At 37.1% G+C, this 15,050-nt stretch overlaps 1 protein-coding gene across 1 annotated transcript; it reads left to right on the forward strand.

Annotated features, from left to right (window-relative positions):
• Positions 1-1,367: 1,367 nt before the first annotated feature.
• Positions 1,368-15,050, forward strand: LOC311074831 (peroxisome proliferator-activated receptor gamma coactivator-related protein 1). The gene is made up of 12 exons (XM_084101734.1): positions 1,368-1,480; positions 3,011-3,265; positions 3,353-3,436; positions 5,845-7,015; positions 8,158-8,208; positions 8,615-8,695; positions 9,880-10,375; positions 10,976-11,158; positions 11,837-11,903; positions 12,458-12,579; positions 13,571-13,722; positions 14,362-15,050. The coding sequence occupies exons 1-12, from the start codon at positions 1,394-1,396 to the stop codon at positions 14,454-14,456; spliced, it is 2,844 nt and encodes a 947-aa protein (XP_083957860.1). The 5' UTR covers positions 1,368-1,393; the 3' UTR covers positions 14,457-15,050.

The raw sequence follows: 15,050 nt of genomic DNA on the forward strand, positions 1-15,050 counted from the left end.
TCGGTGCTAGCTTAGCTTAGCATAATGAATGGAATCCTTTGTTGCCAGCTAGCATGTCCTGAGTAATATAAAAAAAATAAAAAAACACCTAATTACTGCGTATTCACAACGAGTACAAATAGCGATGCAGATTAACACTAGACGATTTCCTAGGTAGATATTGACTTATATATTGAGGACTATATTAGGGGGAAGCACGGGCGAAGCACTGCTACTTGGGCGTGATATCTCTGCGCCCAAGTAGCAGTGCTTCGCCTGTGCTTCCCCCTTATATAGTCCCAAGTCAATATCTGCTTAGGAAATCGCCTAGTTTTAATCTGCATCGCTATTTGTACTTGTTGTGAATACGCAGGCCACAAGAAGTAATTAGGTGTGTTTTTTTTTTTTTTATATCACTTTTACTCAGGACATGCTAGCTGGCAACAAAGGATTCCATTCATTATGCTAAGCTAAGCTAGTGCCGACCCTGTCAAACTAAAACAATGCATGCACTGAGACAAAAATGCATTTGTCCACCTATCTAAATGTAGGAAAGAAGGTGAATAAGCCCTATTTCAAAAAACGGTGGAGTGTTCCTTTAAAAAAAATCATAAAAAGTCGTAATTATGACATACTATGACATAATTATTGCAAAGTTATGTTTACATTTATGCATTTGGCAGACGCTTTTATCCAAAGTGACTTACATTGCATTTCAAGGTAACGTTGATTTACATTCTTATCAGTTATGAAAATAAAATGTTGAAATTAATAATCAGGACTTGTTAACTTGTCATAATTTCTACATATTTTGTACTTTTTATGTCATAATTATGATGTTTTACGTCATAATTTCAGCCTTTTATCTCATAATTGTGACTTAGTATGTCATAATTTCAACTTCGTATGTCAAAGTTAGGATTTACAAAAGCATATTTTTTCTTATGTGGCAGAAATGGTCTTCCATATTATACTTTACTGGAAAATAAGACGCATATTAATTCAAATGGCTATGTGAAGAATTATATTATTATTGAAATGCGGATTGAAAAAAAATAAGTTTAGGCTTTAAAAAATCCATTATTTGGCCCCAATTACTAACTGAATAATAAGTTGTTATTGATAAAGGCCTAATAGCTGATCTGCCCTACCTCACAAAATCGACCACTAGATGCCACTGTATTACGTCATCCTAATTACAAAAATCAAATGAAATATGTAAAATAATAGTGCTGTAGAATACCGTAAGAACTCCTCACAGTAAAACAGACGGTGACGGTAATGCGAGCTGTTGCCTAGTAACTGCAGCAAAGACCGTTGGAACGAAAGGCATTCGAGCTGTCATTTTCCCGGGAACCTCCGCGTCACGTGACTCACCCGGCGCCTCGTGTGCAACTCTTCTCTCCGAATCAAAATGGCGGCGCCGCATGGCGTAAAACTGAAGGATTTAAAGTGTGATTTTACGGACAACACAGCAGCACAAGCGCACCAGGACGCTCAGGTCTTATTTGTGTTTCTGTTGTGTATATGCAGATGTTTGTATGAAGGTTTTGTGATGACGAGCATGTGTAGAAAGCACGCTCAGCATGTGAACACGTGGACGGGAGCGCGTGCTCGAGGCGGATGTGAAGTTATAAATCTCGAGAAATGCGCTATTGAAATCATATTAACGGCTCAAATGCGGTTTAATTAGTTAGTCAAGTGTCTGAATAAAGTTTTTGAACTACAAGTTCTGATTTCAGCTGTTTAAATCATCATACACCAGCATGCATTTAGGCTGAAACATGATATTCAAATATAAAACTGTCTAAAATAAAATTAAAATATTTTAAGCCCATAAAGGTGGGACATATCACTGAGTGTTTGACAGATTATGTTCTCAATCAGTATTAATTAATGAATGAAATCAAACTAATCTTATTCTGCTCGCGTTCATCAATGAATGAATGAATGGATTATTAGGTGAAACTTCTCTTTAATGTCATTCAATGCTCGTGTTTCTTATCTGAGTGTCCGGGTCAAATAACGCTGACGTGTCTCTCTCTCTCTCTCTCACACACACACACACACACCTGTCTGTCTGAGTCAAGAATCAATTAACAATCATTCAGGCTTAAATCAAATCAACAGTTTTAAATTGAGTTTTGCTGAGTTTGTTCTTTAGTCATTTCCTTTAAACTTCTGTAAATCTACTGTACTACTTAAAAATGTATTATTGATGTACAGACTTTTTTAGTTTAGCTTGTTTAGGCTATTTATTTTGATTTCATCCATCTATTAAAATATATAATGGTAGCATTAATTATATTTCTGATTTTTTTTTTTACTGTAAAATTGTAAATGTAAGCCTACATCTTTATTGTAGTACTAATAACTATAGTATTTTGAAATATTTTTTGCAGATTTCTGTACTTTATTCTAACGTTTTGAAGGATTGCAAGATATTAACTCATAATTACGAGATATTAACTCATTGTGAGATATTAACTCATAATTACGAGATATTAACTCATTGTGAGATATTAACTCATTGTGAGATATTAACTCATAATTACGAGATATTAACTCATTGTGAGATATTAACTCATAATTATGAGATATTAACTCATTGTGAGATATTAACTTGCAAGAGTGAAAGAAAAAAAAGTTGTGATTTTATTTTTTTTATTCTGTGGCGGAAACAAGTTTCTATAGTTTTGACTATTTGTACCATGGCGAAGTTTACTAATGGTTTACAATATGAACTGCATTATTATTATTTTTTTATTAAAAATCATTTATTAATTATTTAGCTACAGGGCAAACACTGCTCACAATAATCTTAGTAATACCACATGTGTGATTTGATCTAATGGGAATGACTTTTGCATTTCTCTTATGTATATGTGATTACAAGAAAGTTCACAGATAAGTGGGAATTCCTCATCGTAATGCCTTTCCAGGAATACAGAGCCCAGAGTTTGTGGCCTGGGTTTGAATCCTCATGATCCTATCCAGCATTGTTTTGTGTGTTTTGTTTTTTTATCCACAGTTTGAATTTGGGAAACATGACGTTCCCGTCTTTGATCTGGATGTTGGAAAGATCTCTGATGCTCTCAGTCTCCATGGAAGCCTGGATCCTTCCATTTTATCCATCTTTCAGGAGAAGATGGCGACTGAAAGTGTGGAAAGTGAGGCGTCGCTTCTGTCGGCGCTGACCGAGATTTTGGACAGCGTTGACGTTGAAACTTTGTCACCGTTTGACGTGCTTCCAGACGCAGAGATTTTTTCGTCTCCAAACCACACGGTTAGTTTACTTACCTAGTGTCTCAAGTTCTCAATATATGTAAAAACAATCGGTTAATTTGCTTTTGTCAAACTTTTCCCCTCACAGCTCAGGAATCTTCTGCATTCGGATCGAGCGTCAGCGCTTCAGTGCCCCAAAATCTCACAATCACCAGCTTCAAAGTCAGGAAAAGTAAGTTTCCTTTGCTTTATCCTGTTATTGACCGGATTCATGCGCAGTTCCCGTCTCCACAGCGTCACTGATGAAATTGTTGAAGAGAAACTACATATATGTGTAAATCAAACGGCTGCAACTTCTGTTCAGTCCAGTTTTATCTAAAGGACAACCGATACTGGATTTTTGCAGATAACGAAAGTTAAACAATTAGTTTGATACCTGAATAATTGGCCAATAGTTTTTAAAAATCTGTTATATGAATGAAAACGAATGCAAATTTGTCAAATAAGTCAAATTAAATCACTTAGTCCCCCTGTAGTCTATAGCCGCTTTCCGACCAAGTAGTTACAGGAACTTAGTTCTAGGAACTGTCCACTTCTAAACAGTTCTAAGAACTACTCTCCCCCAAACTCGGTTTTGCTGTTTGCGTTCGCACTGGCCAAGTGGTCATAGGAACTGGTAGGAGGGGTAAGGGAGTGACGCAAGCACGGTGACTTTTATTTTGACGGCGCGACGGACCTTTATTTTGGCGGCGCTGAGAACGCCAGAGCAAACAATGCTCGCATCCTCTGTGTTTATTAGTTAGCGATCTGTCTAACAGTACTGTTTAATATGTTATTAGATAGAACTGTTATAGAAAGTAGACAGTATATGAAAAAAAGGTTATTAGCCTATGCCGTGTGGTTGATGTCCAGTGTTGCTAGCTGGGCAGATAAACATAATCATGTTTGGCTTGGTCCCCTCAAAGTTGCGTTGGATTTTCTCTTCAGCATAAAGGTTTAGAGACCCATCTATCACTGTTTTCCATGTTTGTATAGTTAGTTTCTGGAGTAAATATATAGACTATAATCTGTGTGTTTACATTATAGCTGTTTTAAAAATGGCGGGTGCTGGTGTTCCGCGTGTGTTCGGTCAATCAGCGTACACTAACGTCACGGGTAGTTCCTATAGTGCTGTTTTAGACCCGACTCTGAAGTAGGACCTAAATTAGTTCCTCCAAATGGAGTTCCTAGAACTAAAATCGTTCCTAGTTCCTGCGGTGCGAACACGCCGACATCCGGGTACTTCAGCCAATAGTTCTAGGAACTGTGAAAAGGTTCCTCCGGTCGGAAAGCGGCTCATAATATTATCCCTTAAAGGTCCCGTATTATGCCCCTTTTCACAAGATGTAAAATAAGTCTCTGATGTCCCCAGAGTGTGTATGTGAAGTTTCAGCTCAAAATACCCAACAGATCATTTTTTACAGCATGTTTAAATTGTCATTTTTTGGGGCTCAGAAAAACGCGCTGTTTTAGTGTGTGCCCTTTAAATGCAAATGAGCTGCCGCTGGACGGCCCAGGGGGCGGAGCTTCACGAGCTCGCGCTCAGTCTCTCAGGACAATTTCATCTCACGAAATGATGATAATATTAGAAACTCTCAGTAACGTGTTCATTTCGAGTCGGACAATAATGCCTACAGAGTCAGAGTGCTGTATAGAGATGGAACAGGTATAGTTTAGTAGTTTAATTACGGTTATTATAACGTATTTGTCATCTGCTTGTATGTATCCATTATTTATTAATAGCCTACAAGTCTGCTGTTTCGGATCAGGTCCGAATGATGATCAAACATATACTGATGAGTTTAATAAAGTTTATTGTACATCACACAAAAGATGAAGCGTCAGTTTTACTTCTGAGTAAACACAGTAAGTTATAAGAAGTGCGCAAGTACATAAACGAATTTCGGTAGAGTTGAGGGAGCATTCCTGTGGGCGGAGGTTAGTCACAAAACGGTTCTAGTGACGTCATTAAAGAAGGAAGTCGAGGGATGTAGTCCAAACGGGCCGTTCGCTGTAGGCGACTTCTGTTAAATAAAATATCTCGCTTGGCATTGAACTTTGAGCTTTATAATTTTACAGATATTATTTATACTCTAACAACAACATTACACACTAACTAAAGTTTGAAACATGGGATCACGAAGAACGGGACCTTTAAAACTCACACGGAAATGACACATTTAAACTTAAATATAACATTATAATGAGAATATTGTAATTGTGTGCTTGAGGCATGGCTCAACCAGGCTGTCAGAAATTACATACAATTTTGGATTTAGATTTATCGGCCAATTTATCGTTTATTGGCCTTGAAATATAAACAATTATCGGTATTGGGCAAATTTTCATATCGGCGCATCCCTATATAATACCTTACTCACCTTTTGAATAATAAAAACACCATCATCTCCAGGTGAAAAAGATGTACTATTAAATGTATTAAAAATGTACTTGAGCATGTTATATTAATGTATATTTTTTACAACATTTCAAATCCCAGAGCCGAAGAAGAAGCTCTAGATGCCGATTAATCGGTAAACACAACATATATCAGTCAACCTCTAGTTTTATCCCAGTGTTCTGTGTGGTTTTCTCCATCAGGAGCTGGTAATGTCAGACCGACAGCTGAGACCCCGTCGCCATCTGGAAACCCAGAGTAAGATCTCACAGCGAGCCGCCGACGAGAAGAACCCGAGAGAGAACAAGAGGAGTGCGAGAAGCTTTCGCATCGAATCCGACACGATATTCCCACAAGACGAACGGGAATTCCTCGCAGATTTAGTGAGACACATGCATCCGTACTGCATCAGGACACATCCGGAGAAAGAGAATGAGGTCCATGTGTCTGTGGAAGAAGAGGAAGAGGAGGAGTTTGTAGATGTTGAAGGTTACGAGGAACCGGAAGAGAACCAATCAGGACACGGACTAGATCCAGAAGCAGGAAGCGGCTCATCTCTGATATCCCAATCCGAAGAGGATCGGGATGAAGATGTGTGTAGAAACAGCGGAAACACCTCATCTTTAGACAGAAGCGTGTTGATGACGACTCCTCGGCGAAGCGCTTTACTCAAAACCAGGGAAAAAAACAGGAAAACGGTGACATTTGCAGTCAATTTAACCTTCGTTCACGAGATTCCACCTGACGATGAGTCCGATTCAGACTCGGGATCCACATCCTCTAAAAGTGACATCACTTCCCCTCAGAAGCCCAAAGCACTCAGTCTGCAACAGTACCGTCTCCTCAGACAGAGCAAACAACCTTGTGAAGAGACACGGATGGACTATCGGACGAAATGGCCTTCGCTTCCCGACTTTCCCAGGGAGCTTCCGGCTATTCTGCCGGATTTGTTTAAAATCGGCCCGAAGTTGAATCTAAACACACATTGTGGTGCGATGGACAGAGCTCCGACTGTTGAGGTGAAGATATCGGCATCCCAGCCGCGAGAACTCGCACGCTCCTCACATGTAAAGCTCAGGACGTCCGCAGATCTGTGCACTGATCCTCCAAACCCGGTTCTGGTGCCCTTGAAACCCACACTATCCTCGGGGATAAACTCGCAGCCGGTGCCAGCACACTCACAAGCTGATGTTTGTGTTTCTTGTGAAGAGGTTCGACTCGCTGAGGTCGCGCCTGTGATCATTAAAGCTACAGATTCACCAACGCGAGCCGGATCAGAACCGGCAGCTCCGTCGGACTCGGCACTGATGCCCACGAGCGTCGCAGAGAAACTCCCCGAAGGACAGCAGAACCGGACCACGTGTGGAGACATCGGTGAGCTGACCGTCCAGTGACGTTTGAAGGGACTTTTAAACTATTAAAATGCTTTTAAAGCTGGGTAATTATCGTTAATTACAGCTAAAACCATTTATAAAATAAAACTATTTTTGTGACTTGGAACAAATGTTAACTGAAATAAAATATACAACTTATTTTATTTAATTTCTCATTTTCATTTAGTTGTACTTGATGTAAAAATCTATGAAAACTAAATACACATTTTATTTGAAAAAAAATCTAATAAAATGATTAAAATATAACAAATGTTACTAAAACTGAATTTTGAAATTAAAATGGAAAATATCAAATTTATTTAATTTTTATAAAAATGATAATAGAATCTAAATAGGTTTTAAAAAAATGACAATAACAACAAAATTACTAAAATGAAAATGGAGAATATAAAAACAAAAAAAATATAAAATATTTATAAAATAATAAAAACTAGAAAATAAATAGACAATAAAAACAAACTAATTAAAATGACAAAAAACACAACAAAACTACTATAAATAAAATGAAAACGCAAAAAAAAATTATTTTTTAAATATTTATAAAAACTAACAGAAACTAGAACCTAAATATACAATAAAAACTAAATAGAAAAAACAACAAACTAATAAAAATGACAAAAACACAAAATACTATAACTAAAATATAAAAACAAAATTTATTTACAAAAACTATAATAGAAACTTGAAACTAAATGGACAATAAAAACTAAATAGAAAAAAATAACTAATAGAAATGTCAAAAACACAAAAAAATACTATAATTAAAATATTAAAACAAAATTTATTTACAAAAACTAGAATAGAAACTTGAAACTAAATGGACAATAAATTCTAAATAGAAAAGAAATATAATTAAAATGACAAAAACAACTAAATGACTAAAACTTTAACTAAAATGACATTTTTTTAAATGTATAAAAACTATAATAGAAACTAGAAATTAAATGGACAAGGAAAAATCAAGAAAAGACAAAAACACATAATAAAAGGAACTAAAATTCAAATAAAAATCAAAAATATAAAATCAAAAAACGAATTAAATTTTTTTATAAAAACTATAATACTTTATCAGTGAAACTAAAATAACACTGTTTCAAAGTATTTTATGTGTTTATTTTGCAGGAATTGAAGCCACTGATCTGACCAGCCTTTTGGAGCAGTTTGAGACTCAAGGTAAATGATAAATGCATGTTTTGTTTATGATTGTGTGTTACTGAATAGACAGTATCAGCTCATTTACATCCGTTCAGATTCATTTTCATTCCATAAAAGCTTCATGAACTGATTTTCCTGAGTGTTTGTCTCCTCGGCACAGAAGACAATATCGTCACAGATTTACTACAGTCGGAGTTATTAAACGCGTTATTAAAGCACAATCATTAAAGTTGTGATTGAAGTCCTTTAATGGCTTAATAGCTTTTGTAGAACAGCTGGAATTATTAATGTCTGTGTGTTCAGGGTTTAAATCTCTAGAAACATAACCGGACGTCACAGGGAATTATTAGAGCAACTAACTAGTTAATATTTGTTGCTCCTACCGTTAATGTGGATTCCTCAGTCAGACTGTGTTTCTCTGCAGCTTCTGAAGGGCAGAATCTTCCAGAAGTTTCCCGGGATGAGCATCAGGATCGACGGCCGGCGGATCTCAGTAGCACTGCAGGTCAGAGGTCACATCAGAGTTAGTGGTCTGATCACCAGCTGTCGGGTGGAAACCTCATATCTCCATGTTTCATCATTTTTATTTTGTTCATAAATTAGGGATGCACGATATATCGGCCACCATATCGGTATCTGCCGATATATGTTCATTTTTACTGTTAGCGTTATTGGCCGGATAAGAAAATGTGTCCGATATACTGTATTAAAGCTGATAAATAATGGATTATTTCCTTCAGCTGAGACTCTTCAGATGCGCACTGTTCGCCATAATGGTTTTGAATTACTTGAAATATGATTGAAATCACTTCAAAAAAGGAAAATACAGTAAAGTGCAACATGTGCAGCGCAAACCTGACATATCGGCTACATAAAGTTATAATGAGAACATAATAATTTAGTTTGAGGCATGGATTTTAATGGCGAGACTTTTGTTTTTGTAATCAGGCTCTCAAAATTATATAAAAATTTGGATCTAGATTTATCGGCTAATATATCGGTTATCAGCTTTCAAATATAAAGAAATTATCGGTTATCGGTATCATCCAAAATGTTCGTATCGGTGCATCCCTATCATAAAGAATTACTATTAGTCATCCTTTTCGTCTGTCTGTGGGTTTTTCAAATATTTATCCAAAGAAAAGTATTAAAAACAGCTTGTGACTAAACCTTGTAACTCCATTGGCTCCTCAAACTGTCAGTCAAACCTCATAGCTCCGCCCCCTCCTCTCTCCTCTAATACAAAGTAGTTATACACAGTATACATATATATTATGTAAACACAAACTTTTATTTTGGATTCGATTAATCGCAATTAATGGTCCGATCCTCAAATACATCAAATATTAGCCTTTTATATATATATATAGAAGAAAAATATTTCATGTATTTGAGTATCGGAGAAGAGTGTTTTAATGGGCGCCCAACTTAACTTAAAAGATTTTATTTTATTTGTACAGTTCTTAAAAAAGTCTTAAAGTCTTACATTTGATTTTAAACACTGCAGATACTCTGTATAAAAGCAAAAAAAATGTAAAGGCTTGACTTTAGGAAGAATGCAGATGAGACATCATGAATATGCTAATGAGCATGATGTCATCAGCGAGTTTTCGAGCAGGCTTTAGTTAGTTTCCATTGAAAACAGTGGGTCATTTGACTATAGTTTCATGATTATTTGTGTCTCTCCAGGACTGACTCCACCCGCCACCCCTCCACATCAGACCTGGAAGCCCCTGGTGCCCGTCAAATCCACGAAGTCCAGCAAAACCATTCAGATTATCGAACCTCGCCCATTGCCGCCCAGCAAAACTCATTCAAAACTTCCCAGCTTCACTCCTGCATTGAATCCCGCTCAACTTTTCCTGGATCACGATTACTGTGGGATTCAGGGAAGCAAGACGTCGTTCGACACGGTTTCGAGTCCTTGCGATTACGGGGTGTTGTTGTCACCTGACAGCTCGCCCTGCAGGATAAACACGTTCGAGGAGGCGGAGTCTCTGAGGGGGCGGGGCTTGCACTTCTCCGCCCCCTCTCCGAGCCCATTGGACCGTGGGAGGAGGAAGAGGCGGGGTTATGATGGAGGATACCGACGCTCCAGCTCAAGGTCATCTTGCTCTTCTTGTTCTTCGTCGTCATCATCGTCGTCGTCATCTCGTTCCAGGTCTCGTTCACCACCCAGAAAAAGGTAAATGTTGCTACTAAAATACAGTAAAAATGTTGTTAAAATAATCACCCTGTAGTCTATAATTTTATCCGTTAAAACTCATCTTTGATCACCAAAATTACATATTTAAATGTAAAAATACATATATTTATGCTTTAAAATAGTTTGAATGTAACTCGACACCCTTGTCTCATTAAGTATACATGGTTCTATGCATATGCAAATGAGCCCCACCTCCTCTCACTCACAACAGCTCAGAGATCCACTCGTTGACGATCACATGTAAAAAAAAAAAAAAGCTGGAGATCCACCACAGAGAGACTTTAACAAGATTTATATTTAATCATTTATATGCATCCATGTAACAATACACAGCATTATTTACCAGCAAATATATATTTATACTCATACACACACACACTAACATTATAAGAGAATAAATTTGTTTTTGTTTTTTGCATCCAAGTCAATGTAACAATAACGAGCATTATTTACATGTGTTTTTGTTTTTTTAATTATGAGAATTTGTTTATTTTAAAACAACTGAAGTTTAATCCGAACACTATTAAAACATCTCGTAAAATTAAATCTGTTTGCGTTTTGCTGATAATGTTTAATCAGGTACAGGTCCAGGCATTCTGGGAGCAGTTCCTCCTCGCGCTCCAGTTCACGCTCGTCATCGTCGTCTTCTCCTCCTCCTCGCGAGCGCCGATCCAGATCCAGATCCAGATCTTTATGTGGCTCTCGATCCGGTTCACACTCGCCGGAGTCGGACTGGAGTGAGTCTCGCTGCACATGGAAGAGGTCAGTGGGAACAGTGGGAAAACTAGGGCTGGGAGAAACTATCGGATTCACCTAACTATTACGTTTCTTTTGTTTACGATTTTAGAATCCAGAATTTTCCAGAATCCATATTAAAGGTGCAGTGTGTAATATTTAGGAGGATCTGTTTACACAAATGCAATATCATATACATAACTATGTTTTCAGTGGTGTATAAAGACCTTACATAATGAAGCGTTAAGTGTTTATTAGCTTAAAATGATATCGATATCGATCAAAATAGAGTAAATCAGCTTTTGATAGAAACTTGGCGCTTAAAATAACGCATTTATCGATTACATTGACAAGTGACTGTTAAAAAATGTATTTGTTATTGAATCATTTATTCAAGAGACTGTAGTCCTGTATGATGCTTCTGAAATGAAACTCAGAAAGATGTGATGATTTGTTTTTGTAAATATGACTCATGTACAGTCCGTATAAGTGTATGATGCAGCTTTTCCCGATGGTCTAGTGTTAAAAAAATAATAATATTCGCAATACTTGTAGAATCGCAATTCTTAAAAAAATTGCAATACAATATCGTATCGGATCAAGATTCGTGACAGTATCGAATCGGGCGAGGTGTCGTCCCAGCCCTAGTGAAGCCTGTGATCTTCTCCTGTGGGATTGCGAGTCTAAATCTGTGGTTCTCCTCAGTCGCAGACAGAAGGAGTTGAACCGGCTTCGGGAAGAGGCTCGCAAACTCCGCCAGCAGAAAGCCATCGTAAGTCCACCATTTTCTCAAATCAAAGTCGACGCTGATGTTCAGGAATGTCAAGTTTATTTGTGTATGTATAATATGTGTCCCTGGACCTTAAAATTGTCACATTGGACAATTTTTTTTTTTTAAATTGATCAGAAAATCTCCTTTAAGTTGTGCATTTATGTTGGCGATTGTGCTGCATTCACTCACAGAAATACATGTTTTATATATTTACGGTAGGAAATTTACTAAATATCTTCATAGAACATGATCTTTACTGAATATCCTCATGATTTTTGGCATAAAAGAAAAATTTATAATTTTGACCCATACACTGTATTGTTGGCTATTGCCACAGATATACCCATGTGACTGGTTTTGTGGTCCAGGGTCACACATGTATATATAGTTAATAACTGCAGAAGGAATCATAACTTTTGTTAGTTTTTTGTTTGCATAAGGAAAATACGGAGGATCTTTGGATTTAATTTCTGTTAAGTTTATCTGTACTGTATCTGTATAAAAACGGATGCTGATGTTTGTGTGTGTGTGTGTGTGTGTGTGATGATCCTCAGGAGGAGCGTAGGGTTGTGTATGTGGGAGGAATCCGCGGAAACATGTCGCCTTCCGACCTCAAAGATCGCTTCTCGCTGTTCGGGAAGGTTGAGGATTGTACGATCCACATCAGGAGCCACGGGTGAGATTCACACACTCATCATGAGAAGCGTCTGAGCTTCAGTTTCTGTTCTCGAAGCTGATTTACACTGACGTTCAAAAGTTCTGGATCGGGATGATTTTTAATGTTTTTGAAAGAAGTCTCTTCTGCTCACCAAGGTTTGATTAAAAATACAAAAAAAACTGTAATATTGTTAAATATTATGACAATTTAAAATAACTGTTTTCTATTTTATTATAGTAAAGTGTAATTTATTCCTGTGATCAAAGCTGAATTTTCAGCATCATTACTCCAGTCTTCAGTGTCACATGATCCTTCAGAAATCACTCTAATATGATGATCTGATGATCAAGAAACATTCATTATTATTATAAAATTTGAAAACTGTTGTGCACAATTTTTTGATGAATAGCGAGTCCAAAAGAACAGCATTTATCTGAAATATAATCTTTTGTAACATTTATAAATGTCTTTACTGTCACTTTTGATCAATTTAATGCGTCCTTGATGAATAAAAGTATTGATTTCTTTTATTTAATTCCCCCCAAAAATAAAATAAAAATTCTTATTGACCCCAAACCTTTGAACGGTGTTTAATGTTATAAAAGCTTCTATTTCAGATAAATGCTGTTCTTTTGGACTCGCTATTCATCAAAGAATCCTGAAATAAAAATGTAAATAACCATTTTCAACACTGATAATAATCATAAATGTTTCTTGATCATCAAATCATCATATTAGAGTGATTTCTGAAGGATCATGTGACACTGAAGACTGGAGTAATGATGCTGAAAATTCAGCTTTGATCGCAGGAATAAATTACGCTTTACTGTATATTCACACATAGAGAACAGATGATTTACACTGGAATAATATTTCACTGTTGTTGTTGTATTTTTGATCAAATAAATGCAGCCTTGGTGAGCAGAAGAGACTCTTTAAAAATCTTACCGACCCAAGACGTTTGACTGGTAGTGTGTGTTCTCAGTGTGTTTCTGTTCTCTCCTTCTAGAGATAACTACGGCTTCGTCACGTATTACAGCAGAGACGACGCTTACGCTGCCATCGAGAACGGGAGTAAACTGAGGCGCTCAGACGAGCTTCCCTTCGACATTTGCTTTGGCGGCAGACGCCAGTTCTGTAAATCCAACTATGCAGATTTAGGTTGGTCTGAATGATTCTCATGTCAGCTGATATGAGCAGTAATACGTTGTCTTTTAAGCGCAACCGAGCAAGTCAAGCCCAGAATTAGGGCTGCACAATTGCATATGCACTGCGATTCAATTAATTAAATTAAAGTCCCCCTGTAGTCAATAATATTATCCCTTAAAACTCATCTTTGATCACCAAAATGCATATTTAAACGTTTTTTCATGCCTTAAAATATCTTGACTGTAACTCGACACTCTTGCCTCATTTAGTATGCGCGGGTCTATGAATATGCAAATGAGCCCCGCCTCCACTCACTCACTCAGCTCAGAGATCCACTGGTTGACGATCACACGTTGATCTGATTGGTTACAAGGTAGTTTGTGACGTCAGAAACACCAGCGATTTCAAAGCGTGTTTTTGAGACTGTCTTTGGTTCACTGCAGTTTTAAGGAGGAAATACTCAGCAATGGAGTCGACTTATGAATTTACACATGGTTTGTCTTAAAGCAGATTAAAAACACCACATAGACACATAAACTACATTAAAAGCTGGATTTTCACCACAGGGGGACTTTAAATCATTGATTGTGATGTGATTACAACTTAGTTTGGGTGAGATTTTTCATGATTTCTTGTTTTTTTGTGGTTTAGATTCTAACCGGGACGTCGATGGCTCGTCGAGGAGCCGATGCGAGTCGTTCGACTTCGACACGCTCCTGAAACAGGCTCAGAGACAGAAGAGGTAGCAGTGAAGACTCAACGTTCCTCCAGAGCACTGAAACAAACCAGTTTAGCTGCTGACCAGCTTTAATCACCAGTTTAATTGCTGGTTTCCAGTTCAAGACATGTTTTGGACACGTTCTGGTTTTGCCTGGTCACCCATCATGACTCAAGTCGGCTAACTTGCAATAAAACCAGCTTGTTCCAGTAACAAGGAGTAATAAGGAGTATTATGGGTTTAGCACAAGTAAAGCTCTATTAACTTCATCTGTAATTGTGATAAACGCACTTACATTATGAGTCAATGCCGTACAGATGATGTTTAAAGAGCTTCACTCGAGCTGTTTTTCAGAAGAGTCATTTGCACTTCACTAAACTGACTTACCTTCACTTCTTTCTTACTTGACAGTTAAAACCTTCTGTTGAAGTATTGTTGTTTATGAATTTTGTACATAAGAATGGAATGCATTAAAGGATGAAATCATTATTACGATAGTACAATGGTGAATGGTTTGTATTTCTATATATAGTCTGTTTTTTTAAGTGAAACCAAAAATGTTTTCCCATCTTTCTCAGTTGGAATGATGAAGCTATAACTAAATAAAAAAAGTTTATGTACT

This window comes from Abramis brama (assembly GCF_963993115.1).
Source record: "Abramis brama genome assembly, chromosome: 23".
In the NCBI taxonomy this organism is placed as follows: Eukaryota; Metazoa; Chordata; class Actinopteri; order Cypriniformes; family Leuciscidae; genus Abramis; species Abramis brama.

Bases quoted from the DNA above. Each gene is read 5' to 3' on its own strand.
- LOC311074831 (XM_084101734.1), top strand. From the start codon at position 1,394: ATGGCGGCGCCGCATGGCGTAAAACTGAAGGATTTAAAGTGTGATTTT. The intron at 7,016-8,157 runs GTGAGCTGACCG...TTTATTTTGCAG, and splicing joins GACCACGTGTGGAGACATCG to GAATTGAAGCCACTGATCTG. The intron at 10,376-10,975 runs GTAAATGTTGCT...ATGTTTAATCAG, and splicing joins CGTTCACCACCCAGAAAAAG to GTACAGGTCCAGGCATTCTG.